The sequence below is a fragment of the Penicillium cinerascens genome (assembly GCF_028974065.1).
Source record: "Penicillium cinerascens strain IBT 15544 chromosome Unknown contig_16_segment0_segment0, whole genome shotgun sequence".
Classification (NCBI taxonomy): domain Eukaryota; kingdom Fungi; phylum Ascomycota; class Eurotiomycetes; order Eurotiales; family Aspergillaceae; genus Penicillium; species Penicillium cinerascens.
This window is the reverse complement of record NW_026695286.1, coordinates 2,413,214-2,438,179: the sequence shown is the minus strand read 5'-3', so window position 1 is coordinate 2,438,179 and position 24,966 is coordinate 2,413,214. Positions and strand designations below refer to the sequence as shown.

General features: G+C 51.3%; 9 protein-coding genes across 9 annotated transcripts; 4 read left to right on the top strand and 5 right to left on the bottom strand.

The window, feature by feature from the left end:
- Positions 1-1,115: 1,115 nt before the first annotated feature.
- N7498_000897 (ABC transporter ATP-binding protein) lies at positions 1,116-5,142 on the top strand (the record flags this gene model as incomplete). Its single annotated transcript, XM_058447960.1, has 2 exons — positions 1,116-2,049; positions 2,102-5,142. The coding sequence occupies 2 exons, from the start codon at positions 1,116-1,118 to the stop codon at positions 5,140-5,142; spliced, it is 3,975 nt and encodes a 1,324-aa protein (XP_058313371.1).
- Positions 5,143-5,537: 395 nt separating this feature from the next.
- Positions 5,538-11,848, bottom strand: sidD (nonribosomal peptide synthase SidD; the record flags this gene model as incomplete). Its single annotated transcript, XM_058447959.1, has 2 exons — positions 5,538-11,354; positions 11,417-11,848. 2 exons carry the CDS (start codon positions 11,846-11,848, stop codon positions 5,538-5,540), a joined length of 6,249 nt encoding a protein of 2,082 aa, XP_058313370.1.
- A 1,333-nt stretch (positions 11,849-13,181) lies between these two features.
- sidJ (putative siderophore biosynthesis lipase/esterase) lies at positions 13,182-14,298 on the top strand (the record flags this gene model as incomplete). Its single annotated transcript, XM_058447958.1, has 2 exons — positions 13,182-13,235; positions 13,300-14,298. The coding sequence occupies 2 exons, from the start codon at positions 13,182-13,184 to the stop codon at positions 14,296-14,298; spliced, it is 1,053 nt and encodes a 350-aa protein (XP_058313369.1).
- A 490-nt stretch (positions 14,299-14,788) lies between these two features.
- N7498_000894 (putative mitochondrial oxaloacetate transporter (Oac)) lies at positions 14,789-16,020 on the bottom strand (the record flags this gene model as incomplete). The annotated part of the gene is made up of 6 exons (XM_058447957.1): positions 14,789-14,881; positions 14,936-15,081; positions 15,140-15,611; positions 15,677-15,806; positions 15,862-15,936; positions 16,004-16,020. 6 exons carry the CDS (start codon positions 16,018-16,020, stop codon positions 14,789-14,791), a joined length of 933 nt encoding a protein of 310 aa, XP_058313368.1.
- A 497-nt stretch (positions 16,021-16,517) lies between these two features.
- Positions 16,518-17,732, top strand: N7498_000893 (WD-repeat containing protein SWD2; the record flags this gene model as incomplete). The annotated part of the gene is made up of 3 exons (XM_058447956.1): positions 16,518-16,622; positions 16,677-16,902; positions 16,954-17,732. The coding sequence occupies 3 exons, from the start codon at positions 16,518-16,520 to the stop codon at positions 17,730-17,732; spliced, it is 1,110 nt and encodes a 369-aa protein (XP_058313367.1).
- A 99-nt stretch (positions 17,733-17,831) lies between these two features.
- N7498_000892 (uncharacterized protein) lies at positions 17,832-19,448 on the bottom strand (the record flags this gene model as incomplete). Its single annotated transcript, XM_058447955.1, has 1 exon — positions 17,832-19,448. One exon carries the CDS (start codon positions 19,446-19,448, stop codon positions 17,832-17,834), a length of 1,617 nt encoding a protein of 538 aa, XP_058313366.1.
- A 726-nt stretch (positions 19,449-20,174) lies between these two features.
- Positions 20,175-22,130, bottom strand: N7498_000891 (uncharacterized protein; the record flags this gene model as incomplete). The annotated part of the gene is made up of 7 exons (XM_058447954.1): positions 20,175-20,444; positions 20,504-21,114; positions 21,169-21,243; positions 21,292-21,332; positions 21,397-21,722; positions 21,785-21,979; positions 22,056-22,130. The coding sequence occupies 7 exons, from the start codon at positions 22,128-22,130 to the stop codon at positions 20,175-20,177; spliced, it is 1,593 nt and encodes a 530-aa protein (XP_058313365.1).
- Positions 22,131-22,383: 253 nt separating this feature from the next.
- Positions 22,384-23,555, top strand: N7498_000890 (uncharacterized protein; the record flags this gene model as incomplete). Its single annotated transcript, XM_058447953.1, has 2 exons — positions 22,384-22,469; positions 22,520-23,555. 2 exons carry the CDS (start codon positions 22,384-22,386, stop codon positions 23,553-23,555), a joined length of 1,122 nt encoding a protein of 373 aa, XP_058313364.1.
- A 131-nt stretch (positions 23,556-23,686) lies between these two features.
- Positions 23,687-24,599, bottom strand: N7498_000889 (DUF4112 domain-containing protein; the record flags this gene model as incomplete). Its single annotated transcript, XM_058447952.1, has 3 exons — positions 23,687-24,188; positions 24,246-24,460; positions 24,525-24,599. 3 exons carry the CDS (start codon positions 24,597-24,599, stop codon positions 23,687-23,689), a joined length of 792 nt encoding a protein of 263 aa, XP_058313363.1.
- Positions 24,600-24,966: the final 367 nt, after the last annotated feature.

Genomic DNA, 24,966 nt, shown 5'->3' with positions numbered 1-24,966 from the left:
CCTTCTTCCTCGTTAATTCAACAAAATGGAGCCTTCGGATATAACGGGAGCAGAGTGAGCAGAACTCGTCATTCAAGGCCAAGACCATTCCACTTGGACCATGGGAGGGGGTTGAACATCATTACCCTGTTTCGTTATACGGTTCTGCGCTCGGTTCCGAATGGACTCGGATGGGAGTGGGACCTCGGAGAATTTCCTGGTCGACAACTAGCTACCAGAAGAATTAATTGCTGCGCATGGGCCTCCTGCGGAGTCTAATGATTTCGAGTGAATGGGAAGCGGGGCCACTTAGACATCATTGTAACCCCGGTACCCCTGTTCAAAGTTATCTGATCCGTTTCCCATCCGCCAAGAAGAATTTGTCTCGTGTCTATCCATAGTAAAGCCGCGTAACGCCGTTCTTACTGGAGGGGAAAACTTTTATCTGAACTCCGAGGCTCCATATTAACATATTAATTGGCTGGGAATGCATAGGACGCTGGCATCGTAACAACTGACGGCGGAAAATACCGCCGACGGGGTTGCAGCGCGTCCTTTTGTGGATACGCCTTTTTTACTTTCCTTGGCCTCGCATTACCCAAGAATCCTTGTTGCGATGCGTCGAGGAAATTGCCCGATTTGCTTTAGCCGTGTTTACGGTTCTGTGTACTGTGGATTTACGTATGTTTCGTACTTCCGTACAATACGCCACACGTTCGTAATAGGGTAATTTAGGGTTCCGCAGTGGGAAATCAGATAAGTTCGGTCTCCTGAATGATTCACTTTTTCTTCAAGCGAGTGGGGGCTTTTTATCTGATTCGGAATTCCAAGACTTCAGATCAAAGCGATGTCGGCAGATTCCTAGACCGTTCTTGGCTATTTCCAGGGGCATCTTGAATTTTTCTTCCTGCAGACTGCACATATTAACTTTGTCAGTTTCAACCTTTCGGCCCCCATAGCCGTTGACCAGACTTCCCGAAGCTCTGGCAATATAGGGACGCATTTTCTGAGGCAAGACAGCCTCTGTCCCCTAGCGCAGCGCTATCGAGAAGCTAGTCCGTGACCGGCAAACCGGCCCCGGGGTTTTCGCAACTCTAGGCTGTGACATCCACAAGGTTCCGACATCCTCAGTCACCATGGCCATCTTCAAGAAGCTTGCGGGCTATCCCCGCTTGCTCTTGGCTGCCAATCCGTCAAAAAGCGACATTTGCATGCTAGTATGTGGTATCGCGTGCTCAATCGCATCTGGAGTCCCATTTCCTCTTATTGGAATTATTTTCGGTCAACTTCTGAACGATTTCAACTCCGTGACATGCAATGACGACAGATCCTCGAGCTCCGACGCTGGCTATCAGTCAAGCATCGACCATGAGATCCTCCTTATCTTCTATCTTGCCATTGCTCAATTCGTTTTGATCTACGCCCACTTAACATGCTGGACCATGTACGGCGCTCGACTCTCACAGAGACTGCGCGAGAAGTATTTGTCAAACTTGCTCCGACAGGAACCATCACACTTTGACGAGCTACCTCCTGGTGAGGTCGCCTCCCGACTTAGCAGCGATATCCAGACAATTCGATCCGGTACATCTGAGAAAGCGGGTATCGTTCTGTCCAGCTTTTCTTTCTTCGTCACTGCATATATCGTGGCTTTCATCAAGGATTGGGAGCTTGCGACCATTCTGATTTCCCTGATCCCGGCCTATTTTATCATGTCATTTGTCGGAAGCCACTATATTGAGAAATATTCTGGACTCATGTCAGACTATGCCGCTTCGGCTGCATCGATCGCTTCCGAGGGTCTTAACAACATTGTCGTCGTGCAAGCCTTTGGGGCAAATGCTCGCTTGGAGGATAAGTTTTCTGGTGCCCTCAAGTTGTCGGAACATGAAGGCTTGAAGAAGGCCACCGCGGTTGGCATCCAATCTGGTATCCTATACTTCATCGCTTATGGAGCAAACGGTCTGGCATTCTGGCAGGGAAGTCAGAAGGTAGCCGATGCCGTGCAAAATGGTACAGCTGGTGTCACTGTTGGTGCTGTGTTCACTGTCATCTTCGTTTTGATTGAAGGTATGTCTGGCTGAGCTCTTTAAATCCCATACTTCCACTAACACAACGACAGCCACTTTGACATTGAGTCAAGTCGCACCGTTTATCCATTTATTTATGCAAGCTACTGCCTCCTACGATAAATTGCGCGAAGATCTCGATCGGGAGTCCCTGATTGATGGTACCACTACATCTGGTCTTCGCCTCACAGAAGCAGAGGGTGGCTTTGAGTTCCATAATGTTTCGTTCGCTTATGCCTCGAGACCGGAAATTACCGTTCTGGATAAGATCAATTTGAGCCTGCCCGCCAAGAAGCATACTGCTCTTGTTGGTCTTTCTGGAAGTGGCAAGTCAACAGTTGCTAGTCTGGTCACGAGACTGTACGATCCGACAGATGGTCAGATTACTTTTGATGGGCGTGAGCTCCGTGATATCAACGTCCGTGACTTGAGAGGCTTCCTCAGTCTTGTGCAGCAAGAGCCTTCTTTGCTTGACCGTTCACTGCTGGAGAACATTGCCCATGGTTTGATCAACTCGAGCAAGGCTAGTCACGCACATCTGAAGGAGACCCTCCTGGGTACTGAACTCGAGGAATTGGCGAGAGAACTGACAGAAGGCAAGGATCTTATGGCTGCGGCGGAAGCCCGTGGTCCGATTATGCTCGAAATTGTCAATCTGGTTCAACATGCTGCCAGACTCGCAGATGCCGACGGATTCATCGTTAAGCTGCAGCATGGATATGGTACGAGCGTTGGCTCGAGTGGACGTTTGATCAGCGGTGGCCAGAAGCAGCGTGTGTCGCTTGCTCGTGCTCTTGTGAAAGATCCCGCGGTTCTCATTCTGGATGAGGCCACTGCTTCTCTGGATTCTCGAAGTGAACAGCGTATTCAAAAGGCTATCAACAACATCACAAGTGGACGTACTGTCGTCACCATTGCTCATCGTCTATCGACCATCACGAACGCGGATAACATCGTTGTCATGCACAAGGGCAACATCCTGGAGCAGGGAGATCATTCTACATTGATGGCCAAAGACGGCTCATACGCCGACCTGGTCAAGTTGCAAACTCTTGGATCTGCGCCTGGAAAGAATGATACCGCGTCCAGCAAAGACAGCATCACCAAGTCTGACCAGGCCTCTCTGACTGATACCGACATGGAGAAGGCCAGCTTTTCTAACGACAACAACCTTGGAAAGGCCGAAGAAACCCAAATCTCCACAACCGAACACCCTGCTTCCGAGGAAACCCCCGAAGAGGAAGATGAACCCGAAACCCCCAAGAAGTCTCTGTGGGCACTTGCAAAGGGATATGCACCAGCTCTGCGCCCACACCTGGTCATGGTTTTCCTCGCGCTACTCGGTGCAGCTATCGTCGGAGGTGCATTCTCTGGAGAAGCCGTGATTTTCGGAAACACTGTTGGAAGTTTGAATCCCTGCAAGGGCGCCGCTAGCATTCGCAGCCGTGGTGACTTTTTTGGTTTGATGTTCTTTGTTCTCGCAATCATCGAATTCTTTGCCAATATCGCCAGCTGGGCTGGATTTGGCTGGGTCTCTGAGAAGGTCGTGTACTCGGCTCGAGTTCTGTCCTTCCGTGCGCTGTTTGAGCAGGATCTTCAGTGGCATCAGTCGAAGAACCGGACTCCGGCTCTACTTCTTTCTTACATCACCCGTGATGGTAATGCTCTTGCTGGGCTGAGTGGATCTATCATTGGCTCGCTGTTCTCTATTAGCGTCAACCTCATCGCCGCGATTATCTTGACACATATTATTGCTTGGAAGATTGCCTTGGTTTGCTTGTCTCTAGTCCCGCTGCTCCTTGGAGCTGGTTTGATGGAGCTCATGGTTCTCGGAAAGTTTGAGGAAAAGCACGAAACAGCATACACCAAGTCCGTGGACATTGGCACTGAAGCGATCAAGTCTATCAAAACGATTGCATCGCTGTCGTTGGAAGAGGAGACCCTCATCACCTACCGGCGATCCTTGAAGGGCCCTCGCCAGGAGACGCTGAAAGTCACTGTGCAAGCAAGTCTCTGGCAGGCTATCACCTATTTCCTGGGTAACTGTGTGAACGCACTGGCGTACTGGTGGGGAGCCAAGCAGATCATAAACGGCAGCTATACTCAGACTCAATTCCTGATTGTGGTGTTCTCCCTTCTTGTCAGTGCGCTTCTGTGGAGTCAAATGTTTGCCCTGGCGCCTGAGCTCTCCAGTGCCAGAAACGCAATGGCCAGAATCTTGGGTTTGATCGAAATTGGATCCGATGGAATGCACGGCCATGTCACTAGTCGCTCATTCAAGGGGTCCTCGGCAGAGAAAGATGTCGAGGCCACCAGCGAGCCCAAGCCCGCTTTGTCCGGCAACACTGCGTCTAGCGTCCAGTTCCGTGATGTCCAATTCTCATACCCTGCTCGCCCTGATATTAAGGTGTTGACCGGATTGACCCTTGATATCAAGCCAGGAAAGTTCTGCGCCCTTGTTGGCCCCAGTGGCGCTGGTAAATCGACAATCATCTCCCTCGTCGAGCGCCTATACAAACCAGAGAGCGGCTCGATCATCATCGATGGTGTCGATGTCACGAAGCACCGCGACGTGGCCTTCCGTGACTCGATCGCCTTGGTGCCCCAAGAGAGTGTTCTCTTTGAGGGAAGCGTGAGGTTCAACATCGGCCTCGGGGCTAAGCCAGGCCACGAAGCGAGCCAGGAGGAGATCGAAGAGGCCTGCAAGCTTGCCAACATCCACGATGTCATTGCCGGATTGCCTGATGGCTACGACACTATGTGCGGTCCTAATGGAAGCCAGTTCTCTGGAGGTCAGAAGCAACGTTTGTCGATTGCTCGGGCACTTGTTCGGCAGCCCAAGCTCTTGATTCTCGACGAGTCAACTAGTGCTCTGGACGCCGAGTCAGAGAAGTTGTTGCAGGATGGTCTTGAGAAGGCTGCTCGTGGCATTACGGTCGTCGCTATTGCTCATCGCTTGCATACCATCAGAAAGGCGGACACCATCTTCTTGATCGAAGCTGGCAAGTGTGTCGATTCAGGTTCCCACGAAGAGTTGTTAGACAGGTCCGATAGCTATCGCGCAAATGTCATGCACCAGACGGTGGCGACCTGATAAAAATTGTTTATAGATTTTTATTTTTGGCTTTATATCCATATTTAATTCAAAATTAGATTCCCATTTTGACACTGTTCAAACCTATACACATAGTAGTGCGTTTTTGAAACTTGGGTCCGATTTTAATCTTTGAATGCAGATGTCGCGAAGCCCATGTTTTCCACACATCAAAACATAGCTGCTGGGGCTATCTCAGCAGGAAAAGGTATCTAAGTAGATAAAAAAAATCTGAAACGTGACTGAAGAGCAAATAGGTATCAATATGAATAGTAATATCAAAATAATCTATAACTGAAAACATGTCGCACTAGCTAAGTAGGATGGCAAGGAAGCCCCTTTCCTCCCCAACTTCTCGTTGAGGTATGTAGAAGCTAACTCGCTCATTTCACCATTTAAAAGAACTGGCCGCTCAACAAAGTACCTCCATGGTACGTCGAAAGCTCCTCAACAATGGCAGCTAGCTCATCAAGAACGGAGCCCGCGAAAGCCGAGTCTCTTTCACTTCCAACAACACCAACATGCATCTTCTCATCCTTGACGAAAGAAACAACCTTGAAGGGATACGGAGAGTCACCATGCGGGCTCGAAATATCCACCTTGCAGGATCCACCAGCAAAACACATGGTATCGAAATCATCCCAGTCCTGGTGGTGAACAAGAGAGTCGAAGTAGGCCGCCTCTGACGGCCACTGTGTGCACTGGCTGGAAATCTTCTTGAAACCGAGGAAGTCATAAGAAGCAGATTGGGCGCTCTGTTTCTGGACAAATTTCAAGAGATCAATGCCTCTCCACTGGCTCTGGAAGGGAACTCGGATCGGAGTCAGCTGGTAGCATGGACCCATGATATTCTCCGCATTTGGAAGATTGGACATGCGGCCTGAAGTGACGCTGCCGAATGTCACATCCGGCTTCTGGAGACGGCGAGCCAGGAGGAGTGCCCATGCCGCGGAGAGAATATTTGCGATGGTGATTTCTTCCAGGGGCCGGAAGTTGTCGACAACCTTTGTCTGGAATGTTCCCTTGTCCCCAGGTTGAGTTGTTGTTCCCGGGAGAACTGACAGAGATGAGCCATCCAGGAGATTGCGCCAGTAAGTGACTGCTTTGGTCTGGACGCTTTCGTCGGCAGCCCAAGCCACGTATGAGGAGAAAGGTTCGAAGTCGGCAACCTTTCCTCCAGTGTACAGGGTCTCTAGGTCCTGCAACAACCTGGGAAGAGACATTCCGTCGTACTGAGCGTGAGATAGACCCAAAACAAGACATTCCCGGTCATTCTCGTCCTCGATATGGTGCATTTTGAGGAAAGGTGATCCGAGACGGAAGTCTGATTCTGTCTCCTTTGCGCAGAGCTCGGTGACGAACTGTTCGAGATCCTTGTCCGCGGTATGCATGGCCACGGGAACATCTAAATCACTCAAGACAACTTGAAAGAAGGTCGAGTCGTCCTCGATAAATACGGTGCGCAGAATATCGTGAGTTTTGACGAGATCGCTACATGCACGGAGCAGCTGCTTGCGATAGATGCCCTTGTTGAAGTACAATATCGTGTATTGCACGGCCGAACGGGGTGCCTGGATGGTTCCTTTGACATCGACGGCCTGAGAATCTGTCGCCAGACACACATCTTGAATAGACCAGGACGGATTTCCAAGCTTTGGCACAACAATCTCGGACAAAAATTGCTCTTTGTTGAGTGAGCCCAGAGTGGATAATGGCTTGTAAGTTTCGGTCTTTGCCGCAGCCGTTTGACCGACCTTCAAAACCCGTGCTGCATCACCCAGGCGCATGTGCTGGAAAATATCGGCGACTGACAAGGTGTGTCCCTGTGATCGGAGAGTGGAGGCGAGCTTCATTGCGAGAACAGAGTCACCACCCAGTCGGAAAAAGTTGTCATCGACATCAATTTGATCAAGGCCGAGTCCAAGGATCTTGGCCCAAGCAGCTTGGAGAATGCTTTCCGAAGCAGATAAGCTAGCCTGTGTAGAGATCTTCTTCCATGCATCTTTGAAGCCCTCCCTAAGCTCCCCGAGAAGCCTCTGGGGAACTTTGGAGGCAATCTGACTCAACTGGTTGTGGTCAATCTGTCCCTTTGAAGTTGGCATCTCCGCAACCACAACGTATGCAGAAGGGACCATGTGAGAAGGAAGATCGTCGTGAATAAACTTGTCGAGCTTCTTGATAGCCGTTGCAAGACTAATAGGAATGGCTGAGCAGATAGTTGCTTCGAAGCTTTGGTGGGAGTCTGACTCGTCAGAAATATCTTGATCGGCCGACATGACATGAACACTCTCTTCCTTGGAATATTGTTTCTCAATGAAGATAATCAGTTCTGGGTCGGACGAGAACTTGGAAATGGTAGCAGCAGCACGAGTAGATGCCGGGAGGTGTCGTGCAAACTGTTTTTCAAATTCTGTCATATCCACTGCATGTCCTTGAACGGGGACAATGTTCTCCTTACGGCCGAGGAATATCAGACTGCCGTCTTCTTGCAACTGAACAATATCGCCTGTCGATTGGACTTTTCCAAAGCGGCCAGCAACTTCGGAGCTTCCGGATGCAAGCCAAATGGGAGACTCAATAGTCTCACCCAAATGCCTTTGAGCACTTTCAAGCCAAAGCTCACCGGCACAACCGATGGGTAACAGCAATCCGGGATTCCGTGGATCACACACCCAAGGCACCATTGCCTTAGGATATATTGAACCCTGCTTGGTGGTCGCGTTAGCACGAAGCTTTCCGGATACTTCATCTAGAGACAAAGGCGGGAGCTCGTTCAATCGCCAAATCTGATTCAGCTCCACCTCCGGTAGACAGGATATCTGGTCAATTCCTCTAGCCATGTCCTTGTTTAACTGCAGGAGAGCCATCTCCAACTGAACAAGGATGCGCTTCATCTGAGGCTCTTTGATCAAGCCAGTGTCAAAGCTTGCACAGACTCTGAAACCTCCCTTCCGGATCCCGCATGCCAGCATGAGAGGGTATGGATTGAAATGGAGAGCCTCGCGCGCAGGATCTCCCTGCTGGAAACCAAGCTCGCTGACCTCATACTCTGGTTCAGGTTGGATAACCAAGCCCGTACCTGCCTCACATGCGTGCTGAGCATCTCGGCTGACCTTTCGAATGAACTGCATTCCCATGTGTTGGTAAGGCGTGCGAGCCAAGATGGTCTGTTGCACGCTCTGGAGGTAGGACTTAACGGAGCTCTTTCGATTGACATGGATACGAATAGGGATGGTTGCATTCAGCGGGCCGAGGACATTCTCAACACCAGGCAGCTGGACGTCACGACCTGTAAGTGTTTCGCCAAAGACAACATCGTCGCTTCCGATGTATTGAGATGCCACAAGGGCCCATGCACCTCTGATCAATGTGGCCAGAGTAAAGGGAGATACAGCAGCCATCTCGAATGGAATATGATGCTCAGCAAATCCACTTGGGGTTGGCAAGTAGTCTCGGTACGGCAGGCGAGGGAACTGAGGTCCAACGGCACCCTTCAACTCTCGACGCCAGAACTCTTGCATGGCGACTTCGTCCGTGTCACGGAAAAACTTGACAAAGTCTCTCATCTGTGTCTGCGTCTCGATGGTCTGACCATTCAATGAGTTTTGGACCTTTTCAAGGATCAATGGCTCCGACCATCCGTCATAAACAACGTGGTGAATGGTCCAGACCATGTATTGCTTGCCGTCAGTTAAATCATTGACAATTGCGTAACGAGCGAGGCTCTCGCCAAGATGCATCTTTTCATTGCGGTCGTTTTCTAAGTACTGGGCCAAATCAGAGGAATGTCTCCAAGAGATAGACTCCTTCAAGACCACTTGCTGGAGACCTGGTTCTTGAAGCTGAGCCACGCGAGTGCGCAATATAGGGCTTGCCGCAACGACATCCGCCCATGCCTTTTTCCAGGCGTCGATGTTGATATGCGATGGAATAAGGGAAATCCGCTGGGCAACGTAGCCTTGAACGGACTTGAGCGAAAAGGTAAACAGAGACTCCTGCGTAGGCGTGCAAGGATATATATCTTCGACGGCTGACGGGTCCGCTCCACAAATTTGCGAAGCTTCGAGACAGGCGCTCTTAACGGACTGAGAAATCATGGAGAATGCTGCTGTCTCGGTCGGTGCCTCTGAATCAATAGTGCGAACAACTTCAGCCATCGCCGAGAGTGTGGGATTTCCAAAGGTGCCGGTGACGGAGAGATCAAGCCCTTGAGCTCTGCAGACAGACACCAGTTTCATTGCTCCCAAGGAGTCACCGCCGAGGGCGAAGAAGTTGCCTTCGGGGCGAATTGACTCGGGGTCAATTTTCAATATCTCACTCCAGGCCTGTCGCAGTCGCAGCTCAAGTTCGTTCAGTGGCCGGGAAGTATCGTTTGTCGTCCCTTGATCCAACTGTCGCAGATCAACGGTAGTTCCGAGTTGCCGAAGGCGCTTGCGATCGGTCTTGCCTGAAATGAGAGTCGGCATATAATTCACTGGAATATACGCGGCGGGAACCATGTATCGCGGCAAAACTTTGGCAATTTCTGCGTCGGCCTCGGATAGTGTGTCACGGAGCTCATCCATTGGGACAGAAACAAGTTCCGTATTTACATCTTCCTTCATAGACTGAGATGCAACAAACGCCACCAATGTAGCCTGCCCTCCACACCCCTGAGGCGAAATTACCTCTGCGATCACGGTGATACCAGATGGCAGTCGGCCCTGAAGCTGGCTCTCGATTTCGCCCAGCTCAACGCGTTGTCCACGAAGCTTGACTTGGGTATCTTTTCTGCCAGCAAACACAATGCCTGCTGAACCATCAGGATCATATTTTCCAAGGTCACCGGTTTTGTAGAGACGGCCCCGGCGACCAGGGTAGCCCTTGTGGCCTGCAACAAGCCATGATGGGTCTTCGATGAAGGCCGCAGCGGTCTTCTCAGGGTCGTTCAGGTACCCCTGTCCGACAATGGGGCCCTCAACAAGCAATTCGCCAACAGCACCAACTGGCATAAGTCGTTCGTGGTCATTGGGATCGACAATCCAGATGGAGGCACCGTTGCCTTCACCAATAGAGACATAGTTTCTTCCAGTAGCAGCGCTACTGTTGACATTGCATCCGATAGTGCACTCGCAAGGACCATAGCCAATGATAATTCTAGTGTCCTGGCCCCAGATCGTAACGTCTCTTGCCGAGGCCGCTTCACCTCCAAGACCAAGGCCTTCGAGGGATGAAATAACATCCGGCTCCAGGATACGGGCTACCGAAGGGGTGATGCCAGCATAGTTGATCTTCATTTTGCGAATCACTTCATTGATGTCGTTGAGTCGGTCTTCGTCGGAAGGAATACACAGACAGCCACCGTTAGCCAAAGTCAAAAGCATGCTGTCAATGCTAACGTCGAAAGCGTAGGACGCAAAATCGAGGACGCGGGAGTTCTCATTATATCCAACTGCCTTTGCTCGAGGGAAGGCACTGCTCGTATAAGTTCCGTGGGAGATCTTGACTCCCTTGGGATTACCCGTGCTGCCAGATGTGAAGATAAGGTACATCAACGTAGTTGACGGGACAGTTGGGAGTTCAGGCAGAGCTTCCGAGGTTGAGAGGTGCGCGTATGCGTCTTCCTCTACAACGAAATGCTTTCCTTTTGGCAAAATCTCCATCGAAAGATCATATTGCATGCGAGATGATAGCATTGTCTTCGAGCCGACTTGCTTTGCCATATTCTGGAGACGCGCCAGCGGGAGCGTCGGGTCCATCATGACGAGGGTTCCTCCTGCTTTCATCACCGCAAGCACGGCAACAATCGTCCATCGTGATTTCTCGAAGCACACCGGGATAAAGTCACGCAGTGCGACACCCGAATCTTGAAGTGATTTTGCTAAGAATGAAGAGTAGCGGTTGATTTGGCCGTAGGTCAAGCTGCCATCCCACGATGAAATGGCCTCTTTCTCGGGAAATTTTTGTGCCACTCCTGAAAACACTTCGTGCATACAAAAGTCATGGTATGGAGGTAATTCGTAATTCAGGCCCCAGAGATGGTCCAAATCATGTTCGCTCGGGCGAATACTGTCTTCGACGGGGGCATCGGAGTTCGAAATATAGGCCTTGACAGTATCGACCAGTGTTTCGATGTGGCGCCTTACTGTATAAGGCAAAATATTGTTGCTCTGCCATACTGGTCGAATTTTGAGACGGTCTTGATTGAAGCAAATTTCGAGATGCAGAACGCCCTTTCATCTACTGTCAGGTATTTGTAGGGTCGAATGGGTGGGCAGAGGGACAATATACTCACTTCGTCCTTGGGCTCAGATGTCTGCGACAGAGAGCTGGTGCTCAAGATGAGCGAGGAAGGAGAACGCGGTCTCGATGTGACCTTTTCAATCTGGCGGGAAATTGCGGTCGCAACGTCTCTGATATTACTTTGTAGATTTGGCATTACTTGATCTGAGAACAGACTGTTCACTGGCTCCAGCTTAACTCCATCTTCTTGACCTTTATAAGTCCAGTCGAAGGAAACGCGCCCGTCTTCCTGGATGCGCAAAAGAACGAGGAGCCAGGATGCCAGCACAATCACCTCTCTCATGCCCGTCGATGTGGGCGTCTCAGAAGCGAAACCTGCGACTTCGAAAGACCGAAATCCGTCGCGATCCGCCTTGGTAGGATTGACCAGAGAGACATTGCTCTCGGTAATGCCATTCACGCTCTCAGCAGATATGAATCCCATCCTGACCACGGCCCGGCTGGGGATCTGGCGCGCTTCGATATCGAGAGGGAAGGTTGGATTACCGTGGGATTCAATGTGGCGTTGCACGAGCTAGAGCTACCTAGCTTACGAGGTAGGGTTTACGTTATATAGCCAAAATTAAATCCCCACAGGTGGGCTTACCGCGAGGCGACAGGAATTACATGGCCAGTGGTATAGTTTAAGCCGAGATCGGCAGTTGGGGTTCCTGTTTGGGCTATTACATGTACGGTAATTACCACAGTACTCTGACGGTGAAATTCACGTTTCGTGTTTCTTTGGAAGGCCCGCCCAATGTTTCGGATTTGACCCAGGCGTTGGCGACATTGCGCTAGATCTCCGGAGAGTGACCAGGTCTGTCAGCCGAGACCTCCACAACCAAAACTAGAAATGGATCAGCATCTCCAATAGGCAGTAAGTGCCGACCTTACGAGTGGCTTAGTCCAATCAATAACCCACTGCAGGACCTTGCGGTGATGGGAGATTGCGTGTGATGAAATGCGAGTCTAAGCGAGATCGTACAATATGGCCGGCCCCGCTTGTGGCCGGCCCCGCTTGTGGCTGCCAAGGTTTACAGGGCCGGATGAGGTCGGAACAGCAAGCAGGTTGATTTTGTTTTGGTTGTCCACCGATACGTAGTGACGTGCATAGGGATAGATCGACAGCAAATAATGAGAGCTGCAAGGCTGATTAGAACCCTGAGAGATCGACGTATTCCATAGCCGCTTCCATGTGGTCACTATTTCTGACATATGCTGTAGTGTTGTGGGTGTTACGCGAAGAAGTATTTTCCTGAGACGTTCGCGGGTAATCTAATCAGATTTTTCACACGGACGGCTCATCTAATCAGATTCCCGCCTCGGAACATGTACAGCCACCAAACATCTAATCAGATCCGCCTATCGCAACGCCTGCTGCCCACCCAACCGTAACGTAACACTGCCGAGAATTTTTTCGGGCTGGATCATATTCAGCTCCACCGGTACGTCTTGGGCAAAACGGCATGATGTTTTTGAACATTGGCCTCGTTTCCAGTTCCACGGTTTGCCCGATGGGTCGTGCCAGTTCGGTTTCATCACACCCGGACCACATTATCGTAGCCCACGTCAAAACGTAACCCCGTCCCGACGGACGGACTCGCACTGCCGTGCAGAAAAGCAATGAAAGGCCTATGGGCCCGATTACGGACTTTCCATTGGTTGTTTAGCTTGGCCCTTAGCCACTTTGTACATAAGCCAATGCCTGACAGGAATGCCCCCTCGCTTCCTTGACTATTCCCTAAAGAATCTCCCGTCATCACTCCAACTATCCCAACATGTACTCCAAGTTCTGGCCTAAGGGAGGACTCCCCGGTATCCTGCATCATTACGTACGTTTTTGTCTTCCGTGGAGGACTTAATTGGTGCGGGGAAACTAACAATCGACGCGACTAGACCGAAACCCTTGTCACATTCGAATACACCTCCAGCACTGTTAGTCAACCTCACAGCCTTGTTTTCGTCGGCGGCTTAGGCGATGGCCTCGCGACGACGTCCTACATGGCAGACCTTGCCCGCGCCCTGCAGTCAACAGAATGGTCGCTTTTCACCCTGAACCTCACATCCTCCTACCAATCATGGGGTCTGGGTCACCTCGACCGGGACACCGATGAGATCGCACAATGTATTCGATATATCAAAGATTACAAGGGAGACAAGTTCGGAAATGGAAAAGTCGTCCTCATGGGCCATTCGACCGGAAGTCAATGCGTGGTGCACTACCTCTCTCGTCCGAACCCCCACACAGCCACGGCATCCTTTGATTCTGCGCTTCAACATGTTGAGCGACCGGCACTTGATGGCGCCATCATGCAGGCGCCAGTCTCTGACAGGGAGGCGATTCAGTGGGTCTTGAAGTGGGGTTGGGCTGGTAAGTCGCCAGAAGAGATCCGGCCAATTTATGACCAGGCGCTCGCGTTGGCCAAGGAAGCTGCTCAGAAGGAATCAAAATACGATACCTTGCTGCCTTTGTGGATGACATCGACTATTTGCTATCCGTCCAATACTCCGATTAGTGCGCGGAGATTCTTGAGCCTTGTCAGCCCCGAGAGTCCCCAATCACCCGGGGAGGATGACCTGTTCAGCCACGACCTGGGTGATGAGCAGCTGAGCAAGACCTTTGGGTTGATTAAGCAAGGGGGTCTGCTGAGACACAAGTTGATGGTCCTGTTCTCTGGTGCTGACCAGGCAGTTCCTGATTGGGTTGATAAGGAGGGCTTGTTGGCAAAGTGGAAAATGGCCACGAACCAGGAAGGGTCCCAAATCTGGGATGATGATCACAGTGCTGTTATCCCAAATGCTTCTCACGCCCTGAGTAACGATGATCAGGCTGAGCCGCGGAAGTTCTTGGTTGGCAAAGTTCTTGGATACCTGCAGGCTGCAGAGAGGGTCTAAATATCACTAGAAGAAACTAATAGAATACAAATAGTGTATAGATACGATATGGATCTGCTGAGTAGCTTCCACTTTTTGAGTATCGCATAAAAACACTTAAAGTTGATATCGAAAATGTTCTACAGCCTTGAACGCCTCCTTGTTCCCGCGAGATTACGACTCTCGTAACATATTTTTTTAACATGATCTGTAGCTTCGTCTATTGCCGAGTACCCTCCCGCAGCTGTAACCTTGGAAAGGCACCGACCGACAGCGAGGATCCAGGACGTATGTACACAAACGCATCTAAAATAACGGGGCCAACAATCCCCGAGAACGCCAAATCTATATCCAAAACCGGTATCACAAGAAGTCTGATGCCAGGGCTCGCAGCTCGGCACATGTAAGTAAGAAACCGCAGAATGAAAAATGGTAGCCTTGAGATGCAATGAGATGGCAGACATCAGCGGAAATGCAGGTGCATACAGCTCAGGTGTTTTAACCCCGCTATCTAAAGCTTTTCGCGGAATGAGTCAGGCAGGACCCGGTCTTCGACGCGGCGCATCAGCTTGTTCGTCTGTTCGGCCAAGCTGAGAGTCAAGATCTAAGAGGGTATTAGCACATTTTCAGTATCGTAGTATATATAGATCAAACTCACGGTGTGGGGCAAGATTCTGGCCAGGTGGGCAAAGAAACCCTTATAGATAGCCAGGAATCCTTCGGTGCGGACGGTCTTAAGTAGGCAGTCAAATACGCCCTGGTACAGGTTACCAGTCTGGTTGTACATGCGAGCCATGATAGTGTCTAGATAGTAGGTTAGCAACTCAAACATCATCCCTTGGTCTGGGGCTTAGTATCATACCAGGAGGGTGCATGAAGCAGCATACGACGAAACCAGAGCATGCACTACTGGCAAGGTGCAGGGCAGGTCCTTCTTGCATGCCAAGGTGCTTGGTCAGGCGGCGCTTAGCAAAGAAGTATGTAGGAAGCTGGACAGCACTGCCGAAACTCGTGCGAATCATAGCTGCGCCGACACCTCGGTACACGCCTTTGACACCTTCACTGTTGTAGATCTTGCTCAGGCCGTCAAACGAATTCTTGTAATGGTGCTGAGTACCGACAGGGAGGAAAGGCGAGTAAGATTGCAGGCGTGTCTTCACTAGGAAGAAGGGCGAGCCTGCCGCGGCACCGATAACTCCGGAGGCGGCACCGGCAAATACGTTGGCGCCAAGGGACTGGATCTTTGGGTCGCTGTAAATGGCATTGGTGACGGTAGAGCGGATCGGCTCGTAGAATCCAAGACGGCAACCATTGAGCAGAACCTGGTAGATGTACTAAAAATCACGCGTATTAGTTTGGGTCTAGATAGCAGTCCTCGCAGTAGGAATTAGAAACGTACGGCAGAACCAATGCCTCGAAATAGGCCTTTGGGGCCTTCATTCTGCAGAATAACCTTGACGCCGTGTAAGACGCCTCGGTATTTCTTCGTCACGTCACCCTTCGCTTGCAATTCACCCTGCAATTGTAACCTTAGGGTATGTCAGCATAACATTCCCGGCTAAGCGACACGGATTCCGATCTCACCGAATCTTGACTGTCTCGAAACTGTGGGTGACGGTGACAGCACCGCATGCTGCGATGCCTCCGGCGATGAACGCACTATTGCAGAAGAGACACGGTTAGCGCAAGGACGTTCATATATGCGCAGAGCCTAGGGAAGTCCTACCCAGTTGTTGTAGACATGGCGACTGGTCTGAAGGCTGGGTTTGCAGGAGGATGGAAGAGCCGAGGAAATTCCTCGGGGATCGGAGAGCAATCGGAGTGGCGGCAAAGGGTAATGGGAAAGCGCAGGTCGCTACAAAATAGCAGGTGAGAATCGCTGGGCTCTGCTAGCCAACAACAGGCTTCCGAGGGCACAGGGCACGTAAGGTAGAAGGTCGGATCCCCAAGTTCGGCGTCCGGGGTGAGATGGTCAAGGCTGAGATGCTCATCAAAAGCTTACCTGCGGTTAGCCATGGCCGAAACGCGGAGACCGCGATTGGCCAATGGCGCCTGATGAACTCCGAGTACCGGGGGCGGTGAAGCGGATTCACTTTTTGCCGACGCGAAAAAAGAAGGCGCGTGGGGAGCTCCGAATTGGGAAGGCACGCAAGCTCACCTTTAAACACGGGCGTCGTCGGCCTTCTTTCGTCTATCCTTTCTCCCTCCACCGTCTACTCGCGTGCAATTGGACCTCGATAATGGCAGAGGGCCAGCAGTCAACACCGGTCCCTCAGCCGTCGGGCCAAGCTACTCAACTGCCCCAGAAGCTGCCGGACATTATTCGCAGTTATCGCCCCTGCAAGGTACAGAACGCGCAAAACACTTTTAATGGCCACATGCTTACTTTCTGATGGTAGTCCTTCCGCGCCTCGAAGGCAGACAATTCCAATTACGTGACCTCCCTAGACTTCGACGACCAGGGCGACTATCTAGTCGCCGCCGGCGACGACGAGACGATCCAGGTCTTCGATATCAAGGAGGGCAAGCTCACCAAATCTGTACCCAGCAAGAAGTATGGCGTGCATCTGGCCAGATTCACTCATCACTCTCGCCAGGTCCTGCACGCCAGTACCAAAGTAGACCGTACGTCCCATTAACCCGGATCGATTCAAGACGCGAGACTGATCAGCACAGATTCCTTGCGATTACTTGACCTCCATAATGAAGGATACGTACGGTATTTTACGGGACATACAGACAAAGTCACTTGCCTGGCAGTCTCTCCAGGGAGCGACTCCTTCATCTCATGCTCCAAGGACGACACCATCACGCTCTGGGACCTCGGCTCCCGCAATCCCCAGGGCAAATTGAAACTTGCGACTCCGTACCTCGTGGCGTATGATCCTTCGGCTTCAGTCATTGCCATTGCTTCACAGTCTACTTCCTCCATCCTCCTCTACGATGTCCGCAACTACGACAAGCCCCCGTTCTCGACCTTTGACCTTGCTCCTTTTGAAGAACTGTACACACCATCCAGTCGAGGACGCGCCTGGACTAAACTCGAGTTCTCCAACGATGGAAAGTATTTGATGGTTGGCACAGACTACCACGGACACTATATCCTGGATGCCTTTGAGGGTACTGTGAAGGCCTTCTTGACTGGGAAGGGTGGATCCCCCGGCCGGGCTGCCCCAGTGTCCTCGACGGGCAAGCCTTTGGGACAGGGTGACGCATCTTTCACGCCAGATGGACGCTATGTCATTGGTGGTAATGGAGACGAACCCGATGTTTTGGTGTGGGACCTGCAACAGGAGCGGGAAGCAAATAACATGTTGCCCCCCATGTGCAGGTTACCATACCGAGGACGGACTGCCATCATCGATTACAACCCCCGATACAATATGATCGCTAGTGCCGACAAGGAAACAGTCTTCTGGCAACCCGAAGAGCCACCTCGACCGTCTGATAAATAGACAGTGAGCCGCGTCGGTCTTCAACTCTTTATGATTTCTATGACTAGCAATTCACACGAGCACATCTAGCTACATGCATTGGCAAATCTCGCATTTTCATTATTGGCGATCTTTGTCTTTCCCCACTAAGCTTCGGGCTGTGTCGCAAATCCAGACAAAGGGACCTTCACTGTTATCATCGCCTTGGCGACTATTCTCAATCGTCATCTCGATCTGTTTATCGATCGTTCGATTGCTTGATATAGTGGTCATCCCAGTTGCCCATCCATACATGAAAACGCTGTGGTTGATATCCGACAAGCCTTCCGCAACCTTTTCCGCCACAGAAGGAAGTTTCCCTTGTGCTTTCGCAGCGTCGATCACCGATTGTGCCTCAACTATCTTGAGTGGGATCTTCCAGTCTTTTGGAACAGGGTAATCGGACATTTCTGCGAATTTTTGGATGAGAGACTCGCGGTCTAACTGGTCATATGGAGCATGGCCCATCATGATCTTCATTCGAGTCTGCTCCGTCTTCGTTCCAATGGTGTCGACGATCTCACGCATGCGCGTGGCAGCCTCTTCGGTGCTCAGCAGCTCGCGGTCTCCCATGGCAGCCCAGAGCTCAGTTGGAAGCAGCGGTTTTTCCTTTTCGACCTCTATCTGGCGAATGATAGCTCTATGGAAACTCGGCGATGGGGGCATATCCTTGACGTGGGATAGATCAGACACCATGGCGAGAAGCAGGGTGCAATCGACATTGAGGGTGGGAGTAAAGTTTTTGAAAGGCTGGGGCAGCAGGTGTGCCAGGTTTGTGGCGCTCACATTGGACAGGCCGCCCTGGCACTCGACCTTGATACCATAGCTGCGCATTTCCTTGAGGATATCATCAATTTCAGGAACATCTCCTTCCATGATCTTGGGTAGAATGATTCGTAGCCGAGGATGTCTATACCGGACCCGCGTACCATCAGCGGCCTTCCTCAAGTCCCGAGCCAACTTGATAAGCTCTGGCTCATCGTCATCATCATTTTCGTCATCCTCGCCGTCGAAGTTCCGCAAAATAGTCCGTTTTACCGGCTCTTCAACTTCATCGGATAGACAATCATCATCACTATCTCGCTCCCATCCTTTCTTCGCCATATCAAACAACAACCTGCTCTCCGAAATTGTGGACACCTTCACCCACTCCTCCCCATCACCGGCAACAATATCCACAAACACACTCTTGCGCTTGTCCTTGTTCGGCTGTTTCTCCCATCCCCCACTACCATTTTTCCTCTTGCCAGCATCGCGTGTCGTCTCACACGACTTGACCTCACCCTCCCAATAAAACCGTTTCCCCAACGCCACCAAGCCCGAGCACGACGTCTTAGCAATGTTCCACACTGCTTGGTAGAACGGCAAATTGGACGACCGCATCGCATGCAACAGTCGTTTCTCAAGCTCGGGATCAGTCTGATCTGCCGACGCAGGTATATTGTTCTGCATGCGCTGCTCCAGCTTCTGCAGCATCTTCAATTCCGAGTTCACATTCGACCGGAATTGGCGCACCTCCACCAGCTGCGGATTTCGTAGCGAGCCTTTCAGCAGGGTTTGTAACTCGTCAATCTCGGAGAGGAGTGAACTGCATTGCTGGAGCAGGGTTGCTGAGACTTGTGTGCTTGGGACTAGGGGCGTGGCGGTGGCTGCATCGTGGTGGGAGGCAGTTGCGGGGTGATTGGGGTCGTGTGCCATTGTAGTCTCCGGTCGAGTGAGGGAGGGGGCGCATTCATACGCGGTTTTCCGTTAATTTGGATGGAGACTGCATGTCCATGTGAGTTGGGGCGCTCAATTTGCCAGGTTGGTGCTTTTTTTGTGTTTGTGCCGGTTCCTGGATCCTGTGGTGCCTGCCCGGTAAAGTATATTCTGCCAGTTTTATCAGGTTGGGAACACTCCTGAGGTTGAATCGGTATGCAGAATCAATATTTTTCAAAATTAATTTGAAGATCTGTCGCGAGAGAGTAATGGAATAAATATGGCGGAGACGAGGCTCTGTATGAGTCAAAGTCCGCGGGCCTCGATCAGCTTCTGCGGGGCCTGGCCGAACCCGACTTAAGAGGTAGCACACCTGAGCACTCTTCGAATTGCTGGTTCTACTAAGGGTGGTTTGCAGTCCGAGTATTTTTAAATCAAATTTCATTGTGATTTGCAAATGTAGCTAGGACAACTCGCAGTCGTTGCGCGGCACGCGATTTAGAAGATACTTTAGGGTCAAGGTACAAGCCAAAATACCATCACATAGATAAGAAAAGAAAACCAACGCCATGACATGCTTGTGATCCTCGAGTTGAGCTTCGAACAGATACGAGGCCGTCATTCAACTCAAATAAATCAGTCGATTCTTCACTAATGAGATGAATCGCCTGCCGGGACCATTTGAACGGGCCCATTTTATGCCGAACGTGTGCTTCGATAAATCCCTTACTGGGTAAGCCTTTGTCTCTCGCTGGAGTTGCGAGGAGACTCGTCGTCGTCGGACCACTTGTCCCCATCCTCGCCCACGGCGAAAATGGTCTCCTCATCCAGAGAAGGGCGCTCACGCTGGCCCGAGTTCACCGGCTTGGGAGGAACGGGCGACAGGTCGCGGCGGTTCGAGCTACCGGGGTACTCTGGAGGTGCCTCCAAGGGGTCTTCCTCATCCAGACCGCTGCCAAAGGAGCGGATCTCGAAGCCGTCGTCATCTTGAGCAAGCTGTGAGTATTGTCAGCATCTAAAGCTAGGATATTCCAATGAGGAAATGCGTCTCCTACCTCATCACTCATGGCGAAGCGTCGGTTGTTGGCTGTTGGTCGCCAAAGGTAAGCCACAAAGATAATGTCAAACATGTAAACTAGATTGAGCCATCCATCAAGGACAAACCACCGAGCCTTCCAGTGCTCTGGCACGAAGCTGGCGTCGCTGTGGCCAGCGAAGGCGAACGAGTTGATAAAGAAGAAGCCGAAAATCACAATGATGCTGCCGAGGATGCACCACCAGAGCTTCTTATACATGAGCGCCTTGGTCTTCTGCTTCCGATCAATCAGATCCTTCATGGTAGCATTGAGCGAGTTCAGCGTCCACACGTAGAAGGCCGTCAGGGTTCCGGCGAGAGGAAGAACAATTAGGAGCACCAGGGGACCGGCACTGTCCGGAGTGATTGAAAGACTGGCGATAGAGTAGACGACCGCAAAGATGAAGTGCGCAATGGCCAGGATGCGGACGTAGACCATTGTCCGACCAAGGGAGGGCTTGACAACACCATAGCCCATGCACACTATGAGCAGGAGGAAGAAAGAGAAAGCATTGCGGCCTGCATTGAGAATCGCAACGATGACCATTAATGCCTTGCCCATGCCATTCAGTCCATGACGGTTTTGGTAATCTGTAAAGGGTTTGGTCAGATATGATAGGGGGAAGGGAGTTTGCGTGGGCGCACCATAGAATCCCCATGTCATCAGCTGCTCAACAACCAAGAAGACGACAATGGCAGTGATGTAGTTTTGGACAGGCACTGCTGATTGTTAGCGTCCTGTAGGATAGCAAAAAGTTGCTGCCTTACAGATATCGAAGCGGTTTTGGAAGTAGAGGAATGCCCAGAAGCTGTGTCAATGTCAGCGCTTGTTTCAACAAAGCAACAAGGGGTTTGCGTTCGAACGGTACGTACCATCCAATGACAGCATAAACAATGGTCAGGCCTCCGTAGAACGGAAGTTTGGCAATTTGGGCAGCGGGAAGCTCGCCGTACGAGTTACGGAAAGTCACCACAGCCCCGTAATCCTCTCCGGAGTATGGGTAGGTGCTGACACAGTAAAAACCGGTCTTCCGGACGGAGTATTTGATGGCGTCCGGGTTGTTGAGGTGGACAGCGGTAGAGAGGATGGCGTTCTGGGAAACATCGGTCGCGTTCTTGGTCAGGAGGAAGGCGCCAATCTGGTCTTCTGTGCAAAGCTTCGCATCGACGTTGGCTGCATCGCAGATGGTTTCCTTGATCTGATGTTCCTGTCAGTCGCGACATCTCTAAGGCTGCGGCTTGTTGGACGAAAGGGAAATACCTCATCGCCATTGTTCCGGTACTCGCCAATCAAGTCCTCGTCGTTCCATTCAAATATAATCAAGCTGGCGAGAGGGTCGCCCGCTGGTACGTTGGACTTGGTAAACTTCACCAAGATAAAGGGGTCGACGCTCCCTCCCCAAGCTTTGCGGCTGTACATCCCTGAGCATCGTTGATTGTGCGCTCCATCGGATTTCTAGGGGACATACGTCAGGATTTTGCAACGGAGATACACACATGGGATGCGATTCATAAAGAGAACGAAAACTTACTATTTCCACCTCATTGGCAAGGACATGGCCTGCTAGCAGGGCCGTAAGGCCTAGCGTCCGGAGCCAGCTCTTCATCACGTTGACGCAGAAGCAGGAGAGGCTCCAGGGTTCTCAAAGGCAATGCGATTAAAAGGTACACCGCATGAAAGGGCGATAGAAAGGCGAAAAGGAAGCGAGCTGCCGAAGCTCCGGAACCGTCGAAGCTCTCAATGCGTGGCCCTGAGAACCGGGGAAGCCGCGTGGGCCATTATCTAAGCCGTTCGGGGCCGCCACTTTTTTTCTCTTGTACTTGATCGCCAACCAACGATATTTCAAATATTCACCCAAAATGCCGGCGAAGGAGTTGACTCGTCCTTGTATGGACTGCAAAGATGCCGAAGCAGTTCTAACAACCCGAAAGAGGTCGCTGTGCAGGTATGCACTCTCAAATCCACTCCCACTTGCCTTTGCTAATGCCCCTCCAGTCATTGTTTCAAATTATTTATTGCACACAAGACCTTTCGGCGCATGGATCACCATAAAGCGCCACCGAAGAAGCAAAAGGATTACGTTCCATCGAAGCTGCTTCTACCCTTGTCTCTCGGCGTCTCGTCCTCGGTCCTCTTGCATATCCTAGACGGGCAACTCCAGCGTCAAATTGCCAATATACATGGCCGAGTAGCCTATCAGCTCCATGTCCTTGTCATCGAGCCCTCGACTATCTCGCCAGGCAACTTGTCATATGACTCAAACTTTGAAGAACTCCAAAGAAAGTTTCCGACGCACGCCTTTACTCGACTGCCGTTCCACAGTGTCTTCGAATACGTCCCCGAAATGAAGGACCTCATAAATGAATACGCGGGGACTCAGTTTGCCGATGATAGCTCTCGGTCGGATAAGGATCGCCTAGCTGCTTTCCGCGCCTGTGTTGCCACTGCGACGTCCAAAGATGACCTGGACAATGTCCTACTGACCAGGCTGGTTGTCGCGTTCGCGAAGCAAGCTGGCTGCGAGACTATTCTATGGGGTGACTCGGACACCCGCCTTGCAGCGAAAACACTCGCGGGTGCTGCGAAGGGCCGCGGTGCGTCGCTGACCTGGCAGGTGTCCGATGGTATGTCTCCATGGGGTGTGCAATTCGAGTTCCCCCTCCGTGATATCAACAAGCCTGAACTGCATCAATTTGCGAGTGTCTGCTCGGAGCTTGCAAATATTGTCGTCCCTGATCAGCCAATTTCGGAGAATACGCTCACGAAGAACTTGTCCATTGATGAGCTGATGATGCGCTACGTCGAGACTCAGGGCGCGAAATACCCCGGTGTCATTGCGAATGTGTCAAGAACTGCAAACAAGCTCCAGCCCGCCGGGTCTGATGATTGCGCTGAATGCGCACTGTGTGGGAGCCTTGTGAGCAATGTCAAAGGCAACACTGGAATTACTGTCTCCAGTCAATTTGGTGAAAGCCAAGGCTCTCGGTTCTGCTACGGATGCTCGAGGTCTCGTCCTGAAGTTCGTTCCTAATTAAACAGCTATGGAAATATGTGAGATAAATTTGGTCCTAAAGAATTGGGGCATTTGCAAAGCACAACACATAACCGTTATCAACAAACCGGAAGGGGTATCTGAAATCATACTCTCGACTTCTCCATATCTCATCTGCCTCGTTCCAAGTCCTCCTCTGGATGTCTAGCCCCTCCGAACCATCTGGAAAAGCCACGGTTGGGCCGAGGCTGTTGCTGGATCCCAGTGGGATCTCCTTGTCGGCCGCCTGATGCTGCGTGTTCCGGATATTCCGGAGGCGAACTGCTGACAACACCGCTTTCCTGCTTATCCCACTCGTCTGGAAGACTGTGATCGACAGTGTCCTCCTGGATCTCCTGGACGCGACCTTGTGTTGATGGTTGTTTGGGCTGTCTCTTGACGAGCTTTGCACCCTTCTCGCGAAGATGCTTCTCAAGAATGACCGCGTTTCTGGTGTTGCATTTGTACACTGCATCCGCAAGGTCGCCGATGAAGGGAACAAGACCAATCACAAAGTCGATGAGGACATTGATCATCATCATCATGCGCAGGTGCGATGGGAGTCCACCTTCGATCTCTTGACAATTTCTCACGACCATCATGGCAAGTGCAGCGTCGCCGGCATCACCAATGCTATGATCAGACCTATTAGCTTGGGAATCAGCAAATTGAAGGAGAAGCAGTACTCACAATGGGACGAGACCAATCACACTGCCCCAACCAAAGCGGATACCGCACAAGTTGAAAAGGGCGTAATCGAGTTGGTAAGCTCTGCGCTTAACTCGAGTGAGGATTTTCGCATCGTGTTCTGACACCCCCGGTGGAACGGCCTTGCGACGCTTGGTTGTTTTCTTGCCGAAGGCACGGCCGAGGCGTGAAGCTGGTACTTGTTCGAAGTACGGGTCCTAGATAGCAATCTTTTGGTTAGCTATTAGAGCTCAATGCCCAATACTTTTCTAGACCGCTTACCTCAGTTCCAAAGTGGTTCCTGGCAGATTCGGCCAGCATGCGCTTGCCGACCAGAGATACCAGAGCTTGCGACATTTTGAGTGTAGCGAGCTGTAGCGACCGGAGCAAATGTCACGATAGTTGGAGAAAGAGTGGGAGGAGTCCCCTAGGACGGTCTGAGAAAGATATACCTTGGACAGTGGTGCAAGGGATGAAAATAGAACAGTAGCAGGGCAGCCCTGGTTAGGTGGCGTTAAGTGTTTCACGAAACGCCCACTTGACAAGAGCAAAGAAAGAATATAGGTTCAGGGGAGGAGATGCGAAACAAGTGAACGAAGGGTCGGTTCCACGTCATATGGAGCGGGCTTTGTTTGCGCGCTAAATCCTGAAAATGGCTGTCGATCGTGGCGGTGCACCGCCACACCGCCACACCCGCACCATGCGCCACGACTGACTAAGCCGA